Below are 22,429 nucleotides of genomic sequence, written 5' to 3'. Positions count from 1 at the left end.
CGACATTAGTCCTAAAACTAAATCCAAAAAGACCTAAACCTAATTACTGCCTCTGAAAACGCTTCAGAAATTCATACTGGATCGGTCGAGGCCTGGGTTACCAACAACCACCACAGGTATCATTAGCCAACAGGGTACCAGTGGAAATTGGGCTACTGCTGGTCGAATGAGGAGACAGAGAGGAGGAAGATGTCTACAGAGACAACAAGGATAGGAGAAGTGTAGGAGAGTAGAGGATTGGGTTGATACTTTAAATGTTGGTACTATGGCTGGTAAAGGGAGAGAGATAGCTGATATGATGGAGAGAAGAAAGGTAGATATGTTTTAAGTTCCAGAGACCAAGTGGAAAGGGAGTAAGGCCAGGAACATTAGAGAGGTTAAACTGTTCTATCATGGTGTGGATGGAAAGAGAAATGGTGTAGGGGTGATTCTGAAGGAAGAGTACAGTAAGAGTGTAGTGGAGGTGAAGAGAGTTTCTGATAGTGTAATGAAAGTGAAGCTGGAAGTTAATGGGGTGATGATAAATGTCATAAGTGCTTATGCTCCACAAGTCGGCTGTGAGATGAAGGAGAAGGAAAGATTCTGAAGTGAGTTAGATGAAGTGGTACAGAATGCACCTAGGAATAAAAGACTGGTAATTAGGGCAGGCTTTAATGAGCATGTAGGTGAAGGGAACAGAGGTAATGGGTAGATATGGCTTTATGTATTTAGCTAGAATGATGGAAATGGCAGTGGTGAACACGTATTTTAAGAAGAAGGAGGATCATAGGGTGACGTATAAGAGTGGAGGAAGGTGCACACAGGTGGACAATGTTCTATGTAGGAGATGCAACCTGAAGGAGATTGGAGACTGTAAGGTGTTGGCAGGGGACAGTGTAGCTAGACAGCATCGGATTGTGGTCTGTAGAATGGTTTTGAAGGTGAAGAAGAAGAAAAGGAGAGTGAGGACTAAAAGAGGAATAAGATTATGGAAACTGAAGGAGGAAGACTGTAGTGTGAGATGCAGGGAAGAGGTCAGACAGGATGCTTGTGGTGGTGAAGAGGTGCTGGATGATTGGGCAACTACTGCAGAAGTGATAAGGAAGACAACTAGAAAGGTATTTGGTATTTGGTAGACAAAGAGATGTGGTGGAATGAGGAAGTGCAGGAAAGCATATCAAGAAAGAGGCTGACAAAACAGCATTGGGATCGACGGAGTGATGAGAAAAGTAGGCAGGAGTACAAGGAGATGCGGCAGCAGGTAAAGAGGGATGTGACAAAAGCAATGGAAAAGACATACGAGGAGCTGTATGAGAAATTGGACATTAAGGAAGGAGAAAAGGATTTGTAACATTTGGCCAGGCAGAGGCCGAGCTGGAAGGATGTGCTACAATTTAGAGGAATAAAGGATGGAGACGGAAATGTGTTGACTAGTGTGTTGAGAAGGTGGAGGGAGTATTTTCCTGTTTGCAGTGTTGATAAACAGATTGATGACTCAGACAGGAGTCTCAATGGACTAGGATGTTTGCAGATGATATTGTGATTTGTGGTGAGAGTAGGGAGCAGGTAAGAAGAGCCTGGAGAGGTGGAGTTATGTGCTGTTAAGAAGGGGAAAGTCAACCAACTGTTTGTCTGATTTACCTGAAACTTGGCATGTAGAGTTTGTCCAGTCTGCCATAAGGATTTATGAGGACATTTGTGTATCTCAAAAACATTGCCGCCATCCACCAATGACATTTGGGCACCTGTTACACAAGGTTATCGGAGGCTGATCAAAACAAAACTCGGTAGGCATGTTCAACCCATAGCCCTAAAAGTCTTTAAACATTTTGAACGACATCGGCCACTAGGGGGCGATATCGTGTTTTTCAAGTGTATAAATAATTGTAAATTGCACGATTTTTTTAAAAAATCAACTCAATTTTTATATAATTTGATTGATTCTGAGCAATTTTGCCTCAAGGACCACTGCTGACAATCAAATCATTCAATAAATATTTAAAAACTTACTTTTGCAAACTAGTCCTAGGTTTTTCATTTGATCAAGACCAAAAACCAAACCAGTGCAGAAATGTTAGCTTGTCAAAAATTATAACAAAAAAAAACAAAAAAAACATTGCATTTCTTTCTCAAAGGATCGCCACAATGTAGTAGTCGTGTCACTTTGACAAAATGGCCATAAATCATGAACGGAACGAGGCATCTTTACAATTGCATAGCTTTGCCACTTGGTGGCGCTAAACAAAGAAAAAATACTAAACCGTTCATCCGATCGACTTAATACTTGACTCGCAGTGCCTTTTTTCAAATGTGCCGTACATTTTCATGAGGATATTTGCGTATCTCAAAAAACATGGCCGCCATCTGCCAATTACACGTGGAGCACCCGTTACACAACGTTACCAGAGGCGTATTACAACGAAACTCGGTGGATATTCCTGTCTTTTTCTTAATGACCCCCAGTACCCCAGTTGCTTAAACACTGCTAATCGCTGCTTGTAGGTATATTTATTATACATTTGATGCTAAACTCACGTTTATTTGTTATAACTAAAACACTTTCCCCTTTGCCTCTTGCCTACGTCTCTCTGGCTTGTTTGTAAGAAATTAATTAATTGTTTAGCAACTGTACAATAACCATTGCTGAGACTGCTATATAAATAACATTAATTTAGCAAATGTGTTTAATAAGCAAAATGTAAAAAAAAAAAAAAAAAAAAGAAAAAGATTTGTCTGCACTACACGCATGTATACCCGCGCGCGTCTCTTTTCACTCCGCTTTAACCGGTAGAGGGCGACCGCGAGTCTCCTCCTTTAGTTTTCCCGGCATGCACCTGCAGCTCCACCAGCCGACTGTCGCCGCACACAGGGAACATGGCGGTCATCAGTAAATACTTAACAGCGAAGAATTCCTCGATAGCTGGCGGTGTCCTGCTTGTTTTGTATCTGCTCAAGCAAAGACGAAAGTCTTCGAGGCTGAACAGGTGCGTATCATGTCACTGAATGTTTTCTTTAGTGTTCACAACTCCACACGCGCGCGCGCGCGCCGCTTTCACGGCGAGAGAGTCGGACTCGCTTCGCTGTGTCACACTTGACCTGCATTAGGCAATTGGTCAGAACGGTCACCCTCTGCTGTTGTCTCGCGCAGTTAATGATCTCTTCAGTGTGACTGATTTCAGAATGTAATCTCTTCAGCGCACTTAGTGTCTGTTTAAATGACTTCTGCCATTTATTTCATTCTTCATTGTCCACGAGTCCAGCAGTAGAAATGTCTCGAGGACAGTTGTAAAGCAGTGGGACAGGAATGTGATCCACATACGAGCTCACAATTTTACAAACATGTTTTTCCTGCCAAGTAATTACACACAAGCATGCATGCCTGTCAAAGACAAATTAGTAGTTGACTCACATTTTCTTTCATTTTTCACGCAAAAAAAAAAAAAAAACAGCAAGAAGGGTTCATCCGAGCTGATCTTGAACAATGAAGTAAGTCATCTAATGCATATCTGTTACCGCTTCTTTATTATTCTGATTAGTCTGTAAATATTGTAGTTAAATCTTCCAGGATGTTTTTTTCCATATAAGCATTAGTTCAGTGTGTCTTCAGTATACACTCTAACAACAGGGTTTTACATGTACAAATATATAAATTAGTTAAGTAGATTTTAGGGCAAATAAAATGTATTGAAAACTACAGTTTTCTTTTTTTTTTACTCTAATTATTCTTGCATTCTAAGTTGTTTTTTTGTCCTCAAATAATCAGAAAGATCATAAAAAGGATCGGGCCGTCGTGGACCGGCTGTTTTTTAGCCGTATCATGCGGATAATCAGGATCATGGTCCCGAGAATGTTCTGTAAAGAGGTGAGTGCTTCAGAAGAATAAAACAGACTTTTTTTTTTGTCATTGACAATTAACACAAGTGTAGCAGTGAGGATGGCTGGAAGGAATTGCTTGATAAGATAAAGCCGTAAATTTGAGCTGGATGCACAGTGAGTTAGTATGTGTCAGTTTTTGTTCTTTTTCTTATAAAATCTAGTATTAAACATCGCCATTTACACCCAAATATATTGTGATCGATTGAATTTGTATGCTGTATTTTTGTAGTGCAAAAACATTTCATGCATATTTTATTATATATATATATATATATATATATATATATATATATATATGTGTTATATTTTATTATCTTTGTTTGTATATTATATCATATTGTTTTCCTAGTCCTGGTACCTGATCCTGATTGCGGTGATGCTGGTGGCTCGGACCTACTGTGATGTTTGGATGATTCAGAACGGCACAATGATTGAAAGGTTGTATCCTAATACTTAACTGAAGTAATGTAGTAAAAAGTAGTAGTTGTCATTATGTCTAAATTGTAAAATATTATTTTAGAAACATGTTTTGATTATATATATTTTTTTCACAGTGGTATCATTAGCAGAGATATCACACTGTTCAAAAGGCACTTTTATTCCTACATTACAGTCATTCCAGTGGTAATGTTTCAGACTAATGTATATATATTGTGTGTGTGTGTGTGTGTGTGTGTGTGTGTGTGTGTGTGAGAGAGAGAGAGAGAGAGAGAGAGAGAGAGAGAGAGAGAGAGAGAGAGAGGGAGAGAAAAATTGTGCTTTGGACTTAACATTGTCAGTTTGCTGATCCAAATCAAGAATGTTGATTAAACTGTCCTTGAAAATGGCAACTAATGTACTACTTAGCTGTGTTTGTTTCTCACACTGACATACAGATCTCCTCTGATTTACTTTTTTTTTTTTATTGGTGCGCGCACACAATTTATTTTTTTTTTTAATGCCATTGCATGTTTTTGAACATTTTCTTTTCTTTAAAAAAATGTTTCTCTTGTTTCTGTGCATGTTGTGGTTTACAGTGCAATTATTGGTCGCTCTACCAAAGATTTCAAGACGTATTTGTTCAACTTTATGAGGGTCATGCCCATTGTAAGTCTTCTCTCTATTTTCTTTTAAATACTATTTAGCTGTAACTCAGCATTGCTCTGTGATTTAGTAGAATTATTTCGGTTTTCAAGTCTGAAAGGTTGTAGAAGGTCAGAGGAGACCTGGTCATATATAATCAGCTTACTTTAACTTGTGTTTAACAGTCTAATTTAGCAGCAAATCAACAGCTGCAAAGTTTGTGCGCATATTTAGCTTTCTAGTGCAAACTAACAGATACCTGCCCTTTCTATCCACTTGTTGCTAATGTGATGTAGCTGAATCAGAGCACCATTTTAATGTTTAGAGTTTCACCTTGCTAAATCCTTTTTTTTTTTTTTTTTTTTGCATTTTTGCATTTGTATGAAAATAATGTAGTGGACACACCAAATGCCTTTCCACCCTGTAGATCGCCCTGGTGAACAACTTTTTGAAGTTAGGACTGAATGAGCTTAAGCTCTGCTTTCGTGAGAGACTTACTAAACATCTCTATGACGAGTATCTGAAGTAAGAACTTGATCATTTATTCACTAGTGGTGTAAATTCAATGCTCTGTTTGTCCCAAGTCCTTATATTTCTGTTTTATCACTCCTTTCAGAGGATACACCTACTACAAGATGGGAAACCTGGATAATCGAATTGCGAACGCTGACCAGCTGTTGACTCAGGATGTGGAAAAGTTCTGCAACAGCGTAGTTGACCTGTACTCCAATCTTAGCAAAGTACTCAATTTGACTCAGTTGTAGTTATGATAAATATGGGCCAGTTTTGTTTCACTTGTACAGAGTTATAACCTTTTTCTCCTTTTTAGCCTCTTCTTGACATTGGCCTCTACATCTTTAAGCTGACTACGGCTATCGGCGCTCAGGTAGAATTAAACTCATTTTGTGTAGCACACATATCGAAAACATGAAATAAGCAATGACTTGATATCATTTATTTTTGCTGTCAGGGCCCTGCTTCGATGATGGCCTACCTGCTGATCTCAGGCCTGTTCCTGACAAGGTTGAGGAGACCCATCGGAAAGATGACCGTCATTGAGCAGAAATATGAGGGCGAGTACCGATACGTCAACTCCCGGCTTATCACCAACAGGTGACCTGCTCGATCTAAGTACTGAATCTCATTCATCGTCTAACAGTTAATGCTTTTTAAACTCATTCTTTTTTTTTTTTTACCTTGCTGTTGGTGTGTCTTAGTGAAGAGATTGCGTTTTACAACGGAAATTTCAGAGAGAAACAGACAATTCACGCTACCTTCAAGAAACTGGTGAGAACTACCTGTTTTTTGTTGTTTTTTTAAATCAAAGTAAGCTCTTCAGATATGGGAATTTTTTTTAGCTTAATTGTCATTATTATTTAATGTTCTGTATCCTCAGGTTGACCACTTGCACAATTTCATATTTTTCCGTTTCTCCATGGGCATGGTAGACAGCATCATTGCTAAGTGTAAGTTCAAACTTGTTGTGAAAAGACACTTACTAAACTTATAAATACAATCTCACTAAGCACAATGTTAATATGAATGTTAATTCTCCGATTGTCCCTTGTGCAGACTTGGCCACGGTAGTTGGATATCTGGTGGTGAGCCGACCGTTTCTAAACACGGCACATCCACGGCACCTTCACAGCACGCACGCGGAGCTGCTGGAGGTGAGCTGCCTCGGCTTGCATACAGATTTAAATACATTATTAGCTAAAAAAAAAACTTGTATGCAGAAGCTACTATTCCTTTACATCATTTAAATAGTTTAAACTTTACTCCAAACCTCTGAATTTTTTACATTCATAGGATTACTATCAGAGTGGCCGCATGCTGCTGAGAATGTCACAAGCTTTGGGAAGGATTGTACTTGCTGGTCGAGAAATGACCAGACTTGCAGGGTAAAGATATTTTATAGCTATGTTTTTGAGTCATATGTATTTCATTAAAATTGCACCATTCTAAAGACAAGAAATCTTCAATGTAAGTTAACCCCTTAGTCGTCATCGCCAGCGCGACGATATCCCATTGTTCTCAGGTGTTAATGCTTAGCAATAGATTAAATAAAATGGGAGAAGAGTAACAATGACTAACTATACATCATTCTAAAGCCTCAAGCAGCGATTTCAGATCACTGTTTTTCAATGGAAAACGCATAACGAATGTATTTGCTAAATTTGTGTAAGCAGTACCCAACAACAACATGCATAAAAAAAAATGCAGTACTTAGATATTTATTGTAATAACGAGTCACAAACACATCCACTGCTGCTAATCCTGGTTTATTAGGAAAGATAAAGCTCCACTGAACAACATGCTGTAAAGCATTTTTGCTCCAACCAAACAATAGTGTGTAATTTAGATAGTTATTCTTTTGTTTACATCACAGAACTTCGACTGGTGTTTGTGTGTGTGTGTATACATTTCCGAATCATTTTCGCATAAAAAATGACATCTTGCTGGTCAAAAAACCAAATATTGCTGGTAGAATATAGTGTTACAAAACAAATGACCACACAAAAATTTTTTTGTAAATAAACAGTAAAAGAGGCGGAATCTCGGACCTGAGCCTCCACTCTATAGGCAGGTGTCGTGACGTTTTTATTATGCGCCACATATTATTTCAAACCTTTTATTTCCAGCCAGTAGCATCATAGAAACAAACTGATTGATGGAAAATGTAGCCAATGAGTGCAGGATTCTAACGATATATGGGAGGATCTTATTCCCCACGTGTGTGTCTTAGTTTTATTACTCTTTACAAACTCTTACTGGTCGAAGCAGCACACGTGTACATGAACCAGGAAGTGGATGCAGCTCTCAGTTCCGCACAAACAGCTTGTTTCCAGCTCGTGCTAACTGGACTTTGTTTACAAAAAAAACAAGGAAAAAATTGGACAGTCAAAAAAGTTGTTTTATCTGAGATTTGCACAAAGCAGCGATGTGGAAAATATTCAACAACAACAGAGACTTGGAGATCTGCATGGAGATGCTATTTTACATCTGTTACAGTTACAATATATCTCCCTTTACAGTTTTATACAATTTTATAGGTTCTATTGCCGTTTGTTTTTATAAGAAAAATGCTTGAAAAGTAAGTGTGTGTGTGGATTGTTGGGATTGGAATGGCCGGGCATCAATATGAATGGTCATGACTGTAAAGCAGTAGCTTGTCTGGCTACCTGGGCATCAATATGAATGCCATATAAATATCAATAGCCAAACATGTATAACAGTTGTCAGTTGAGTTTAGCAGGTGTCTCTCAAACAGGGGGAGGGAGAAAATGATCAGACATAGTCTCAGATTAATGTTTGTAGGAATAACATTTGTCATGAAAATCTTCATAATATTTGAGACTCATGAGACACTCAGTACTTTTCTAGATTGCTCCAGGACTGATTTCATGTATTTATATATGAAGAAAAAAATGATTTAATTCAGGATCTTTTTTTTTTTCCACGGTACTTCATCATCTATAACTTTCTATAACTTATCTTTTTGAGCAATATCAACTTTGAATAATGGACATTAAAGCTCAAAGTGTCTTCTTTTTAAATATATTGTGTATGTAGTCCACTTTTATCAGGAACTGTTAACATTTAAAGTTAGGTTGGGCATTTTCAGCGGTGAGTCCCAAAATCAGTGCTGAAGGCGAACAGGTTAATGACAGTCAGCAGGTTTTGTCTGTATTTTTTATTTATCAGCCGTTGCTACTGCTTCTACCCATCGACTGAATCTGTCAACTATCACCAGGATATACTTTTTCCCTGCTACCCTGTCTTGCATGTCTACAAAGTCTATTACCCATGTTGATTAGAGAAGTGCATAGACCAGATCATTGTAACAGGAAAGTGATCATTGACACAATCAGGAAAGAATGGTGATCACCATACTTGGCGGGCATGGTAGATCATTTCCTGAGACAATGTGAGGTATGTGCAAAAAACAATGTTAGGAAAAACTTCACAGCCCCCATCAGCCATATTACCTACTGGTAATTTTTTAAAGGACGACTGTTGCCTAAAAATATTAGAAAGGTATATTTTAAAGGATGTAGGGCAAATTCAAGGCAGACAACATTGCAGTGTTGGTTGAAATATGAGCATTCAGTGACAACACAATTCTAACTGTAGAATTTGGAGACCGTCTCTTTTGTGTTTTTTCATTATTGAATGATCGTCATAATATGACGTTGCACCTTGACAGGTTCACCACCCGTATCACAGAGCTGATGAAGGTATTGGCAGAGCTGAACATGGGGAAGTATGAGCGCACCATGGTGTCTCAGTCTGAGAAAGGTGAGCACTCAGTATTGCTGAAGCCAAAATAGTAAAAAGGCATTTTTGCCATATTAGTCTTAACATAATGTCTCGTTTCCAGAATCTGACACCGTAGATAAACTGACGCTAGTGCCTGGAAGTGGACGAATCGTATTTATGGACAACATGATCAAGTACTCATTAACTCTTTCTTTATTTACAGTTTTAAACAATATGTTGCGATAGACTGCCATGTATTTTCTGACATGTCCTATCTGTTATCCATCTCCAGGTTTGAACATACACCCTTGGCAACTCCCAATGGAGATATTTTGATTAAGGACCTCAGTTTTGAGGTACTCTTTATATTTTTTATTTAATGAAGAGTTTATATTTTGCATTAATGTGATCTCTTAAGATTATTATTTAACTTTATATATTTACAGTTCAAAGATTTTAATTCTGTACTTACTATGTTTGTGTTTGTGTCTCAAGGTGAAATCTGGCACAAATGTCTTGGTGTGTGGGCCCAATGGCTGTGGAAAAAGCTCGCTGTTCAGAGTTCTTGGAGAGGTTAATTACTTGAATTTAAAGATTTTCATAGGATATAAACCGGATGTGCAATGCAGCACCATCAGAAAGCAGACTGTATGTGTCATTGTTATATGAGAGTGTGTGTGTGTGTGTGTGTGTGTGTGTGTGTGTGTGTGTGTGTGTGTGTGTGTGTGTGTGTGTGTGTGTGATCCTTTAGCTGTGGCCTCTGTTTGGTGGGAGCTTGACAAAACCTGAGAGAGGGAAGCTCTTTTATGTTCCTCAGGTAAGATTCCTGAAGAGGAATGATTTACTAGCAGTTCCATAGTGTAATGAATGTAGCACTGTAGCTATCGATTATTTTGGTAATTGAGTATTCTACCGATTATTCCAACAAATTATTATCCGAGTGATCAGATAAGTACTTTTTCTTTTAGTAAAGAGCAATACTAAATATAGATGAGAATATTAGACAGGTCTATTAAAATGAACAAGTCATTCGTTTCCTTTTTTAAAAAAAAAAACATTTTATTGCTGAAATTGCATAACTTAACCCATTTAGTGCATTTAATAGATAGCTATATTACATCAAAATGCAAATATGTCAGTGAAGAAAATCATAAATAAAATACATTTTAGATTACTCAAAAAAAAAAAAGTAAGCGCACTGGTGTTTCCTTTGTTTTAGTTTAAAATTATCCCAAACTTTGACGTTTTCTTTGGCCTGAATCCTATGGAAGCCCGTTTCCGTCACAAAAAAAGGTTTGCCTAATTCCGACTGTTTTTCTCGCACTTTTCTCACACATTTTTGGTGCATCAACCGGTTTCCATGTTGTCGACCTGAAGTCTGAAGCTGTTGTTGTATGAACAAGGCTCCTCTGCTTCATCTTGTTACAGAGTTCTCTCCAGGGATCGGAGGCTTTGTTTGATACCATGCGATTTGATTGATTGTAGCCCATTTCATTTTTGATGTGTAAATCTTTCTGCCGCTACAGAGGGGGGCGACGCTGCCCGATTGGTTTAAACAAAGTTGGAATTGCAAGAAATAAACTCCAGAATTCCGAGGGGGGAAAAGACTGTGTGGCGGAAACGGGCTTCCATATAAATCTTCCCGGCCTTCGCTGTTTTCTTCCTGTTCATCCATTTATTATTCATTCTGCAGCGTCTTCTGTGTTTACCTGTCCCGAGCGCTCCAGAATTTAGCAGGGGGTGCATCAGTAATAATGCTCAGCGGGGAAACGCAATGCTTTGTGCACAGTTAAATCAACTGAACTTTTTTTTTTGTAACTCGAATTGCTCAAGGAATTGTTTCAGCTCTAATTTAATGTCTTAACACTAATTTCCTGTTGTATTTTGTAACTTTTTCTTTTTTAGAGGCCTTACATGACACTTGGGACACTGAGGGATCAGGTGATCTACCCTGACACTTTTGAAGACCAGAAGAAGAAGGGGATTTCCGATCAGGTCCCAAAGAACATCAAAATCATTAAAATAAACTGCTGTTTCAGATATTCTCATTTCAGTCAAAAAAAGTATAATATTGCTATGTCTCAATCAATAACATGTTCTCTATGTGCATTAGGTACTTAAAGAATACCTGGACAACGTGCAGCTTGGGCACATTCTTGACAGAGAGGGCTCCTGGGATACAATTCAGGACTGGATGGATGTTCTCAGTGGTGGAGAAAAGCAAAGGATGGCGGTATGCAAACAAACCTCTGCATATAATAAAATCATTACCTTAAATACCTTCTTTACCTGACTTGAACGTAGATGTAGAAGAGCCCCAGCCAAAAAGTTCTTGTTCTTGCAGATGGCTCGGTTGTTCTATCACAAGCCACAGTTTGCTATTCTGGACGAATGTACCAGTGCTGTAAGTGTGGATGTTGAGGACTACATCTATAGCCATTGCAGGAAGGTAACAAGGCCATCAGTACGGTTTTCTCTTTTCTTATTACACCTGACATCTTTTATAAGACAGTGACCACTTTGTATTTTCTTGGCAGGTGCACATCACTCTGTTCACAGTGTCTCATAGAAAGTCTCTCTGGAAGCACCATAAGGTGAGATAAAATTTTCTGTTAGCCTTTTAATGGCTTCATACATGTGCAGCTGTTTTGTATTAAGAAGTTCCAGTCTCTATCTGTGAGGACTGTTTTATACATTTGCAGCACCAGTGCATCATGCAAGTCTGTATGCACATAATGTGAACATGTCCACTAGAGGGCAGAAAAGGGAAAATCTGAAAGTCTGTTACATGTTTCACTTCATTAAATGTGTTTGCAAAATGCTGCTACTTATTTCTCAGTTCCAAATGAAATACTGTGCTGTTGGGCATTAAATATAATCTGATTAGAGACAGTTTGGGCCATAATTAGTAGTATGAATGATGTATAATGTACATCTGCTCTGGACACTTAAATCTTTAACATGGCCTAATACGTCATTGTTATAGCCCTTGATTAAATATTAATCCCATGGTCTGTCTGAATACCGTATTCTGATTGGCTAAAAGGTTTAGTTCTAGTCAGTTTCATCACCATTCGAAGTTAATGTGCTGCCTAATAAACAGCAGTTATCATTGTAACATGCAGTCACAGTTGCAAACATATTGTAATTACCTTTCCCAATAAAGCGGATCATTTTTGCATGTGATTTAACTGATATGCACAAGATCAGTTTGAGGAACAGGAGCCGATAACATTAAAGCATTTGCATTAACACCAACAGTTTCATTGTTAGTAGAGAAGAAGCATGGATGCATAAATTTCACACACAGTCACACTTTCTCTCTTGCTAATATACACACAATCTCTCCTTCTATATTAATTATTTACACAAAAAATGCCATTCAAATAAATCTTGTTCCACCACTTTGTCTGTGTATAGTTTACAAGACGTCCGAATTTTAAATCTGTATGTAAAATAAATAATAAATATATTATAAATGTTGTTTCTATTAATTCAGTTTTTTTTACAGCAAATATAAAGGTACAGCTTTAACTTATTAATCCTGGAAAATCAACAGAAAATCATTTTGATACTTGTCTTTTCTTGATCTCTCTGCATGAGCCTGAAGATATTTTAGGAGGTTTATTTACTTTTAAATAAATACAACTAAAATACTTTCTAAATACTTTGTGCACATTATAAAACCACTTACCAGGAGTGCACTCATGTTAAACAAATATTATACCCAACAAAAACCAGTCTTTGAGCACATTTTAATTGACACAAATAGTTATGTGACTAGAGACAAAGAAGAAGGAATGCGTTCAGAATTCAAGTGATAAAAAGAACTAGACTTTACAGGTCATTCAGTCTGCTTTTGAAGCAAAAGCACTATTAGGAATATGGAGGTCACATGCCAGGAAGGTTGTGGTCCTTTGTGCACTATTACTTTTAGCACAATCTTCATTCTCTTTGCATCTCAGGGCGGACGTGCAGAGGTATAATCCAAGCTTAACCTGTGTTTGTTTCTTTTTTCTTGCAGTATTACCTCCACATGGATGGAAGAGGAAACTACGAGTTCAAACCCATCACTGCTGAAACAGTAGAGTTTGGCTCTTAGAGTCGCAGCCACAGCGCCAGATATGAAGCATAGTAATACGGCAGCAAAATCTAGGATTTTGTTTTTAATCACTTGTAACATTTCTTTTTGTTTCGACACTAAATGTTTTGTCTTCCATGATTGTATAATTGTATAATTTGTAATTTAAAGTGTGGTCCGATTTACCGGACAGCCACTAATGAGAATAGTGAATGGGCTAATCCTAATGCAATGTGTTCACATCTTATATGTAAACTAAATCACGTTTTTGATGAACTAATGCGATAGGAACTCGTCTGTATGGTTCACTCTGTCATATCAATACCAGTAAACTGATCTCTGGTGTTTGATGAGGATTCATGTAGTGCTAATAAACTAATGATCCTTTATTCATTTTTATTGACACCAGGTAAATATAATGGTAATAAAATGTCCATCTACTAAGTGGCCTTAGTACTTACTGTTGTGACGTGTGATGGGTCCGTTGTGTGGCCCATGTATGACGGTTCAATGGACCGGTACCCTGAGCGTGTTACCTTTGATGGTATACAGGGCAGATTGCACTGATGTACTGATTTGCAAACCAAAAAACCTTGTACTACTTGCTGTCTGAAATCGCCTAAACGCACATTTCTGTCCCAACAAAATATAGTTTTCCATGCTTTTGTTTCAAAGAATAAAACATCTGTGTAAACCTTATGGATTTTGTACACAAAATGACTAGAAATATAGAAAATCAGAACCATGTCAAGCTCATAGAATTACATTGAACTTACTAGTGCATTTTCATTAAAAAAATAATTCTGGATGTGTTTTTGTGGCTGTGCGCTTTTTTTGCTTTTTTTTTTTTTTTATCAGCGGGTTGCACTTTAAACTATGCTTCAGTTGCAGACACTAAAAGATGTTGGACATGTGTAAGAAGTGTGTCATGGGTCGTTCAGATCACACCTTCATTTACCCTTTAATCTTGCCATAAAACTGTACGGTACTTAATTTTTATTCACACACATGTAGGTAAATATATTCATTTCATTGAAATCTAATATCTAATGCAGTATGTCCTGAAGCTGTTTTTCTGCTTCAGGTTACATTTGGGTATCATGTTCTTTTAGAACACTGTAGTCTTATTGAAGACAGCAGCACCTTATCAAGTCTTCACCACACCCTGTTCTTTCTAGGTTAAAGGCTGCTCCCTCATGCTAAAGTCAGCCGTATTGGCTCTGTGGATGGTGTGACCATAAGCTGCTTTTCTAGTTCTGTTAATGATTCATGAAGCGAGTGAAGAGCTTCAGCTCAGTCAACTGGAAAGAACACTATACACAGAACACTACACTATATACACTATATAATAGTGAATTGTAGAATCAGTGATTACAAAACATCAGTATACACAGCTTAAGAATTAATAAAGTACATTCAATATTATGTTTCTACTAGTCTTACAGCATTCAACATTGAGCTATCTGAACCTTCTCTGTCTCCCCCCCCCCAAGTCAGTTGGACTATAGGAAAGTTTTGTTTATTGTCAGTATGGCTTGATATCACGTGGAGTGCATGACAGTTTGTACCCCTCTCAAAGCTGATACAGGAAGGTTTTAAACCACAAAGTACTTCCTCTTTTAAGTAGAAAAAAAAGTAGTTATCATGCACTTCAGTTCTTCTGGTTTTTGTGTTGATGGTTTATTTTGCACGGATCTCAAACTCAAACACAACATGTCCTGTCTGGCTACATTTCTCCTGTTCGGTCTTCAGACAATCTACAGTCTATGTCAAGCTCAGGAACACAGTACAGTTTCTTTCTAAATACTAGTTTTGTTTAGTTTCATAGTACTACATATTTTTTATTTTCGATACGTGTGTGTTTGTCTGCATCTCTTTTTACGCATTGTGTGTCTCTTAAGGCTCTCTTCGTTTTGTTGGTATTGGAGACTGGGGTGGAATTCCCTTCTCCCCCTACTACACAGCTCATGAGCAGGGGATAGCAGAGGAACTTGGTAAAGTGGCCAAAAGTGCAGGATTGGACTTTGTCTTGAGTTTGGGAGACCACTTTTATTACAGTGGAGTCAAGGACATCGATGATATACGCTTTAAGGTCTGTCATCATTGTTTATGACTAAAGATATGGCAAAAATGTGGTTAATTGTGAACATAGTCTGTTAGGTGTATTTGCAGTTGTAGGTCAGTGATCCATGTTCTGTGATAATGAAAAGATTGGAAGATCAAGTTCTAAGATATATAGTCCAGCAGAGGTTGATGCTTGAGCAAGGCCCTTAAACCTCAGCTTTATCCGTATATCATAATTATTTAACACTTTTATCAAACAGGTCTTAAAAGTGAACAGGGTTTGAAGCTTTTCAAAAAGACAAACAGTTACAGTTCTGTAGTGCTTTGAAATAACAAACAAAAACAACAATAATTAATCAATAGTCCAGAGCCCTGGCTGCTGAGGCAGACCTGCTTTATGACTGGGTTCATTCTGATTTACTGTCAAATATGAAATTGTAGATTGATTGTAAACATATTTTGTTTCAGGCTTGTGCTATAACAGTTGGATCCTGTTTCTCATATTCAGAAAGGTGTAGTTTCACGGGTATAAATTATTTAGAGGCAGACAGAACTGAAATGGCAGTGAATATTGAAGACACTCGTGACACGCTGTTAACATTAATATGATTAACACGCCATCTAGTGGGCATAGTTTTACATGCAACATTTGAATTCTTATGCCCCCTTTTTTTTTTTTTTTTTATTTTTGGCCAGTACAGTGGAAAGGCAAGTACATCCAGATTCCTGGGTTTAAATTTCACACTTTCTACTTTCAGGCAACATTTGAGCATGTGTTCTCTCATCCAGCTCTTATTGCTGTTCCATGGTATTTGGTGGCAGGAAATCATGATCACTTGGGAAACGTGTCCGCTCAGATCGCCTATTCAAACAGATCAGAGAGATGGTGAGTGTGTGCCAACAAGTAAACTATGGTATCACAACATGTTGAACTCTGCTTTGGTTTTTCATAAGAATTTATACTGGCAAGAACAAAATGTTAAATGTAATGTATTGTTTCATCAATCCACAGGCATTTCCCAGAGCTCTATTATGAGCTGCAGTTTAAGGTTCCTCACACAAACGTCTCACTGACAGTCCTGATGATAGACACAGTGGTTCTGTGTGGAAATACTTATGATAATATCCACCCTAAAAAACCAGAAGATCCCAGACTTGCAGAACAACAGTTTGAGTGGATCAATAAGAGACTTCAAAGCACCAAGTAAGAGCACCAGTTTTTAATGAAATCAGACACATCTGTTAAACTGAACAAACACAAGTTAAAGCATAGCTACAAACACAAAAGCAAAACAACTTAAGTACCTGAGGGTAAACCACAGACTGGTAGGAAGCATGATGATTGAGCTGAATGAGTTTTTCTCCTTTAACAAAAGTTGTATGAATCCTTTATCAGGAATGTGAGGACTTTGAAGCATGTTTTTGAAAGGTCTCACTGCCACACTCCTTTCCATTCCCACATTCACACAAGCATTCCTGAGGACAAATTGTGACACTTGCACATTGTCCACACAAGTAACTATATCAGAATTTACAGTCAGCATTAAAATCAATCCCAACAAACCCTTAGTCATGCTTTAAGAGTTGTGAGTAAACAGTGTGGAAACAAAGAATCAGTATTACCAGTGGCGCACCCCATTCCAAAATAGAGCATGATTAAAAAGGTCTTGCGTAACACAACACAATTTTACTTGGTGGATCTTGAAGAATTCATTAGTTTGCCTTCAGATGAAAGATTAAACATGTTCTGTTACCTTGACCTTCTAGTGCAAGATAATTAAAATATCTTGATAACTCAGACCTTAAATGTCCACTGAACAGAGGAAAACTGCCTTGTTTCTAATGTTATTTCCTTTTAGGTCTGAATATGTGGTGGTGGCTGGACACTACCCTGTGTGGTCCATCGGTCACCATGGTCCTACACGTTGTCTGGTTGAAAAGCTGAGACCAATGCTAAAGAAGTACAATGTCACTTTATATCTGAGTGGTCATGATCATAATTTACAGGTAAAACCCTTTTTTTTTGTTTTTTTTTATCACGTTATTTACCTTACAGTGGAACACTATTTAAAATATGCCTTCTTTCAATAGTTTATTAGGGAACAGGATGGAAGTTCATTTGTTGTCAGTGGGAGCGGGGATGTACTGAACAACTCCACTCACCACATTAAGAGCTTCCCATCATCTTGGCAAGTGTTTTCCAGTGCAGTAAATCACACTTTAGGTGGTTTTGCATACTTTGAGGTAACAGAGAGCAAGATGTCAATTAGCTATCTACAGTTAGATGGAAAGTGTGTGTATCAGATCTCATTCCCTAAACGCAGCATATGAAAAACTAAAGGAGGCTTAATAATGAAGTGACTGAATTATCTGAGCAACGTTTTTAGATCACATTTCATTATAGTGATCATCATAGTCCTGTTAAGCACAACGAAAGAAAATAATAGTCAGAACCTCTGTGTCTGTATGCTGAGATGTACAACTGTAACAACAGAAAGTACAAAAAACACACATATGTACATGAACAAAGAGAATTTATTTGTAGCTTAACCTTAAATAATAATAATAATAAAAAAAGTTCTGTACCTTTTACTATAGATTTCACATTTCTATAAACATTTTAATGTCCATTGCTATTTTCCCCAGTTGTTTATCCAAAGATGTATGTATGCAATATAAATCTCTCATTTCTTTTATATATTGTATGTTAATTTAACATCAATTAAATCAGCAAACTGCAAAACAATAAATATCTTTTTACTAAACTAATATACAGATCACTTATGTAAACTACAAAAATAAAGCATCTATTATAAAAGTAGTACTGTTGTTAGGTAGTGCTTATGAAATATAAAATATAAAACAGTATGGAATCCCAGTGATTGAACGTACCGACAGAAAAAACCCGCAAAAAATGTACATCTGCAGACATTTGTTAAATAGTAAATCCTGTGTTATGTCTACCTTGTTTAGTTTCACAGAAACTAAATGAATTACAGTGTTTAACACTGTAATGTTCAACAAGAAATGTTAACTCCAGTACCGTGTATTCCCATGAGTGTGAGTTTTCACACACCCTTTAAAGGTACCCCCTCATTCTTCTCATTATCTCGTTTCTGACGTCGATTGCAACAAATAACTATGACAACAATCAGCGTTGATATGATGACAAGGATGGCCAGGATACATCCAGCAATCACCCCAATGCTGTATTCTAAAAGAAGAGAAATGAAGAAAATTGGTGAAATAATTATTTAGAGGCCACTGATAATAACATACACATAAATGTAACTGTGTACATTACCCCTGTTTTGTTTTCTACTTAACAGAAGAGCATAACATGGACTATAAAACTATTTGACTTTGTAGTAATACAACTAACATTTCTAGGCAAACAAAAAAAAAGTTTCACATTTTAGGTAAACTAAACTAGGTAAACAGAGTTACTTCTCTGCTACAGTAGAGTAATTAATGTATGAAATATTAATGCAATATAAACGGTGACCAAATATTTAAGAGAGGCAAATACTGTACCTCTGCCAAGAGCTTACCTTCAAAAAAAGACGTGTTACCTGGAGAGCACTGAACCTGACTTAACTCTCCAAGCTGATTTTTACTGCCTCTGGAGGGAATTTGGACTTGCACAGTGAAGCAGTAACTCACCCCTCTGTCCAGGTCTGGTAGCTCTACCTGGTTGCTTGCACTCATCTTCACTTTCTGAATGGGGAAAACGCATTGCAATTAAATATACACTATGCTGTTTATCTTCATTTACTGTAGCAAATGGAACTTCATACATTTCTTTTAAATACAATGCAATATCAAAACAGGTGAATATATGATATTCCTACTGCATGTTTGACATAAACCAGACCAAAAATATACATTTGTATTAAGTTTTATTTGACTCTTTCCCATGTTAAATATGCAGCCTGCAAATAGCTATAGAAAAATGATTTTCCCACATTTTTCCCAATATTTGATGCATAGGCAAGTGCATACAATCATGCTGATTTGCTGTACCAAGAGAATAAACTTTCTTTCGCCCTCAAGAATGTTCAGTATAAAGAAAAGTGTTATATTTTCATAATTCTATTATATATTATTGTATACCATTAACTTTCTGGAACTGTTAGCAGTTCCAAAAAGGGGGGAAAACAAGATTTAACTATGAACAGTAAACTTAACTAAAGGCACACCATAAACATTAACCACTGTTTTCACTGTTTAATAACTGGCATTAAGAAATTAAATTTAAAAGCCATCCCTTACCTTTCCAGAGCTCTTGGCTTTATTGTAAGTGACTATGTATTGCAAGTCATTTTGAAAGATATCCTGAATTGTTCGTGTCTTCTTCTGTGCATCAAGGAGTGCTGTTGGAATATCTTCTATGTAGAGGGTTGTCATCCGTTCGTCCTTGCTCACCTCGATCTTAAATTTAGGACTGCCAATAAAGGCTGGACAAAAACATGCCACAAATGGAAATTTAACAATGGCTCGTCCTTTTTTTTCTAACAAACAAAAAACTATATAGGAAAAAAACAAACATACTGTCTTGATAAGGGCAGAACTGATCAGAAGGCGTGCGTGGGAACTCGGGGGAATCAAAGGACACGCCCGGCAAAGGTTCGGACAGAACGTCTGCTGTGTACTTGCTCTTCAGATCTGCAAATTCGACTGTGAGATCACATTCAGTTTTATTCATCTGAATGCAATGAGAGGTCCGTTGATTGTCTCCCCCAAATCTGGAAGAATTATATTGAGGCAGGTTATAAATCCATCATACAAAGAATTACAAGTCACTGAAGCATGCTGAAACATGCAATGGGTGTGGATGTTTTTGCATTACACAAAGCAGTAATGCTGAAAAACCTCAAAACTGCTATTTTGATCTGTTTTAAGTATAATAGATATATAGTGCTAATTTCCCCCTTGATTATGGTCTCAGAATTATAATTAAATTATTTGTCTACAAGTTATATATAAAGGTGTATATATGAAGCATAAAAAGACAATCCTTCTTAAATAGATATATGTGCAGTAGCATGACTGCCTGTTCCAAGTAAACACACACAAATAACTTTTTAAAGACAAGCAAATGTTTGTTATTTTTTTTTATCTAAATGACCTCATTCTATAGAATCATTTGATCCTAGTCAGGGTTGTAGAGGTCCTGGAAACATCAGGGCAAAACTCGGCAAATATTTGGCCCACACCCTAAATGTGAAGCCAATCACAGGACACTATGTATATACACTGTCTTAGGGCAATTAAGCACAACCATTCTACCTACTGGCATGTTTTCAACCATATAAACATGAGGTGAACATACACAGGAAGCCCATAAAGGCAGTAACCTGAGCTCAAGACCAAGCTGGGAAGCATAGACTGTAAGGCAGCAAAACTTCCTGCTCTTGAATCCATGCTATCAGCCCATTGTCAAAAGAAATGACAAACTATTCAGCATTTAGTGGTCTTAACAACAAATCACTGGCCAGAAAACCATCAAGAATTAAATACACATGAACCCCCCATGCCACCATTTCGTTGCCTTGTACTTGTACATGTGTAATGACAATAAAGTTAAATCTAATCTAATCTAATCTCATTTGCTTGTTTGGGGAAGAAGTAATAAAAAGGCAAATTTACGAATACTGCCTTCATGTATGAAAAGCTGATAATGATAAGAATGTTTAATGTAATTAAAGCATTACATTTTTATTTAATTGTCTAGGGTTTCGAAATTCTTCCGACTTTTACCAAAGGAGATGTTTTGGGTAAATATGTAGCCTAATTCTTTCCTAAAGATTGTGGCAATCAGATTATAATAAAATTGTCATAAATCATTTTACTCGTTACCTACTACACATTATGCAGTAACAACAATGAAAACATTACCAAAACGATTAAAAGGTCCACTGACTCTTGGAAGTTGAAAAGGGTACATTATGACATAGTAATAGTGCCACAAAACTTCTCATATCAAGTTGTTTTATCTATTTGTTTATTTCTTGTTCATTAATAACTCCTGATAAATGATTGTATTGTTAAGGGCATTAAAAGCTTAACATTTTTTACATTCTGTTCTTAAACATGATTTGTATTTATTAATTTCTTTGTGTACAAATCCTTCAAACTTGTACCAAAGATGTGTATTAAATAAACTTATATTATTGTTTATATGAAAAATATTTTCAACTTAAGTCAAGAGCGACTGATTCTAAACTAACCTAAATCCTATTGTGCGCGCGTGCGTGCGTGCTTTTGTGTGTGTGTGTGTGTGTGTGTGTGTGTGTTTCTTACTTTGAGAACTCCACGGTGTAAGAGTAGTTTACTGGTTTAGGGCGCCACGTTAATATTGTCTTAAAATTGTAAGAAACCCAAGTGACTGCCTGAGCCTGTGGGAAAGATCCTGAACACACAGAAATAACACAAATCAAAACCGGACGTAAGGACAGTACGGGTACAAGTCAACACAAATACATATACAAACTATACTATATGAATTACATCTTAAAAGGAAAAATGCTACATTATTAATATGTATTTATAAGCACGTGTAAAGAGGGCTCACCTGAAACCACAGTGTTCAGACACAGCAGCAGCCACACGCCGGCAAAACTCCAGTGTTTTTCCGTCATTTTATTCCCGTGAGATCCTACGTTATAAAAACAGCTCCAATAAATCAAGTTCGACTTCTGTAAGCAGGTGAAACTCACGGAGAGTCCTTGAGATGTTCTCTCGTGGATGTGAGGTCGTTAATAAACGCCGCTGGAGGAGCTGGAGGAGTAAATCAGGGGACTGAGGGGCTTTGTCATAGGCTACAATAAAGCACGTACATGTTAACCATATAAGGTCATCCGCCTGAGCTCAGTGTTGTGAGATTTCCAATTCACGGGATTTTTTTTGCGCCGCGCGACCGACATCCGTCACTATATTCCAGTATGAAACATAATCCCACGCATTTAATACATAAAACAATGACACCAATTAAATGTGGTGTAAACCCGATTACGTTTTCTAAGTATTCCAAGTTTGTCAAGTTGAATAATCCCACCAATCATAAGAAACTGTCCTCTGGTTTTACGATGACAAATAGACATGATG

The 22,429-nt window shown here is 37.2% G+C and overlaps 3 protein-coding genes across 4 annotated transcripts; 2 read left to right on the top strand and 1 right to left on the bottom strand.

Annotated features, from left to right (window-relative positions):
* The first annotated feature begins 2,786 nt into the window (after nucleotides 1-2,786).
* On the top strand, nucleotides 2,787-14,066 carry abcd3a (ATP-binding cassette, sub-family D (ALD), member 3a). 2 transcript variants are annotated; one of them, XM_046848092.1, is made up of 23 exons: nucleotides 2,787-2,963; nucleotides 3,429-3,465; nucleotides 3,743-3,841; nucleotides 4,205-4,293; nucleotides 4,410-4,479; nucleotides 5,345-5,442; nucleotides 5,534-5,657; nucleotides 5,747-5,803; nucleotides 5,888-6,030; nucleotides 6,135-6,204; nucleotides 6,314-6,383; nucleotides 6,490-6,587; nucleotides 6,727-6,818; nucleotides 9,125-9,216; nucleotides 9,299-9,371; nucleotides 9,470-9,533; nucleotides 9,673-9,750; nucleotides 9,929-9,994; nucleotides 11,083-11,172; nucleotides 11,291-11,410; nucleotides 11,522-11,626; nucleotides 11,715-11,771; nucleotides 13,202-14,066. In XM_046848092.1, the coding sequence occupies exons 1-23, from the start codon at nucleotides 2,854-2,856 to the stop codon at nucleotides 13,277-13,279; spliced, it is 1,980 nt and encodes a 659-aa protein (XP_046704048.1). In that variant the 5' UTR covers nucleotides 2,787-2,853; the 3' UTR covers nucleotides 13,280-14,066. The 2 variants fall into 2 exon arrangements, with proteins under 2 accessions (XP_046704048.1, XP_046704047.1); XM_046848091.1 differs by lacking the exon at nucleotides 4,410-4,479 and adding an exon at nucleotides 4,872-4,941 and having other exon boundaries at nucleotides 2,789-2,963.
* A 798-nt stretch (nucleotides 14,067-14,864) lies between these two features.
* On the top strand, nucleotides 14,865-17,696 carry acp5b (acid phosphatase 5b, tartrate resistant). The gene is made up of 6 exons (XM_046848258.1): nucleotides 14,865-15,044; nucleotides 15,160-15,350; nucleotides 16,081-16,208; nucleotides 16,335-16,526; nucleotides 17,182-17,329; nucleotides 17,414-17,696. The coding sequence occupies exons 1-6, from the start codon at nucleotides 14,903-14,905 to the stop codon at nucleotides 17,651-17,653; spliced, it is 1,041 nt and encodes a 346-aa protein (XP_046704214.1). The 5' UTR covers nucleotides 14,865-14,902; the 3' UTR covers nucleotides 17,654-17,696.
* A 143-nt stretch (nucleotides 17,697-17,839) lies between these two features.
* f3a (coagulation factor IIIa) lies at nucleotides 17,840-22,139 on the bottom strand. Its single transcript, XM_046848259.1, has 6 exons — nucleotides 21,897-22,139; nucleotides 21,626-21,734; nucleotides 19,874-20,067; nucleotides 19,595-19,779; nucleotides 18,874-19,039; nucleotides 17,840-18,536 (listed from the first exon to the last, which is right to left on the bottom strand). The coding sequence occupies exons 1-6, from the start codon at nucleotides 21,961-21,963 to the stop codon at nucleotides 18,391-18,393; spliced, it is 867 nt and encodes a 288-aa protein (XP_046704215.1). The 5' UTR covers nucleotides 21,964-22,139; the 3' UTR covers nucleotides 17,840-18,390.
* Between the last annotated feature and the right edge of the window lie 290 nt (nucleotides 22,140-22,429).

The sequence above is a fragment of the Silurus meridionalis genome, chromosome 4 (genome assembly GCF_014805685.1).
Source record: "Silurus meridionalis isolate SWU-2019-XX chromosome 4, ASM1480568v1, whole genome shotgun sequence".
In the NCBI taxonomy this organism is placed as follows: domain Eukaryota; kingdom Metazoa; phylum Chordata; class Actinopteri; order Siluriformes; family Siluridae; genus Silurus; species Silurus meridionalis.
This window is presented reverse-complemented; position numbering and strand designations above follow the sequence as displayed.

Coding starts and splice junctions, on each gene's coding strand:
- abcd3a (XM_046848092.1), top strand. CDS start 2,854: ATGGCGGTCATCAGTAAATACTTAACAGCGAAGAATTCCTCGATAGCT. Junction 2,964..3,428: donor AAGTCTTCGAGGCTGAACAG/GTGCGTATCATG, acceptor AAAAAAAAACAG/CAAGAAGGGTTCATCCGAGC. Junction 11,173..11,290: donor AGAAGGGGATTTCCGATCAG/GTCCCAAAGAAC, acceptor TATGTGCATTAG/GTACTTAAAGAATACCTGGA.
- acp5b (XM_046848258.1), top strand. CDS start 14,903: ATGCACTTCAGTTCTTCTGGTTTTTGTGTTGATGGTTTATTTTGCACG. Junction 15,351..16,080: donor TCGATGATATACGCTTTAAG/GTCTGTCATCAT, acceptor TTCTACTTTCAG/GCAACATTTGAGCATGTGTT. Junction 16,527..17,181: donor AAGAGACTTCAAAGCACCAA/GTAAGAGCACCA, acceptor ATTTCCTTTTAG/GTCTGAATATGTGGTGGTGG.
- f3a (XM_046848259.1), bottom strand. CDS start 21,963: ATGACGGAAAAACACTGGAGTTTTGCCGGCGTGTGGCTGCTGCTGTGT. Junction 20,068..21,625: donor TACACCGTGGAGTTCTCAAA/GTAAGAAACACA, acceptor TAATTCTTCCAG/ATTTGGGGGAGACAATCAAC. Junction 18,537..18,873: donor TAACACGTCTTTTTTTGAAG/GTAAGCTCTTGG, acceptor CTCTTCTTTTAG/AATACAGCATTGGGGTGATT.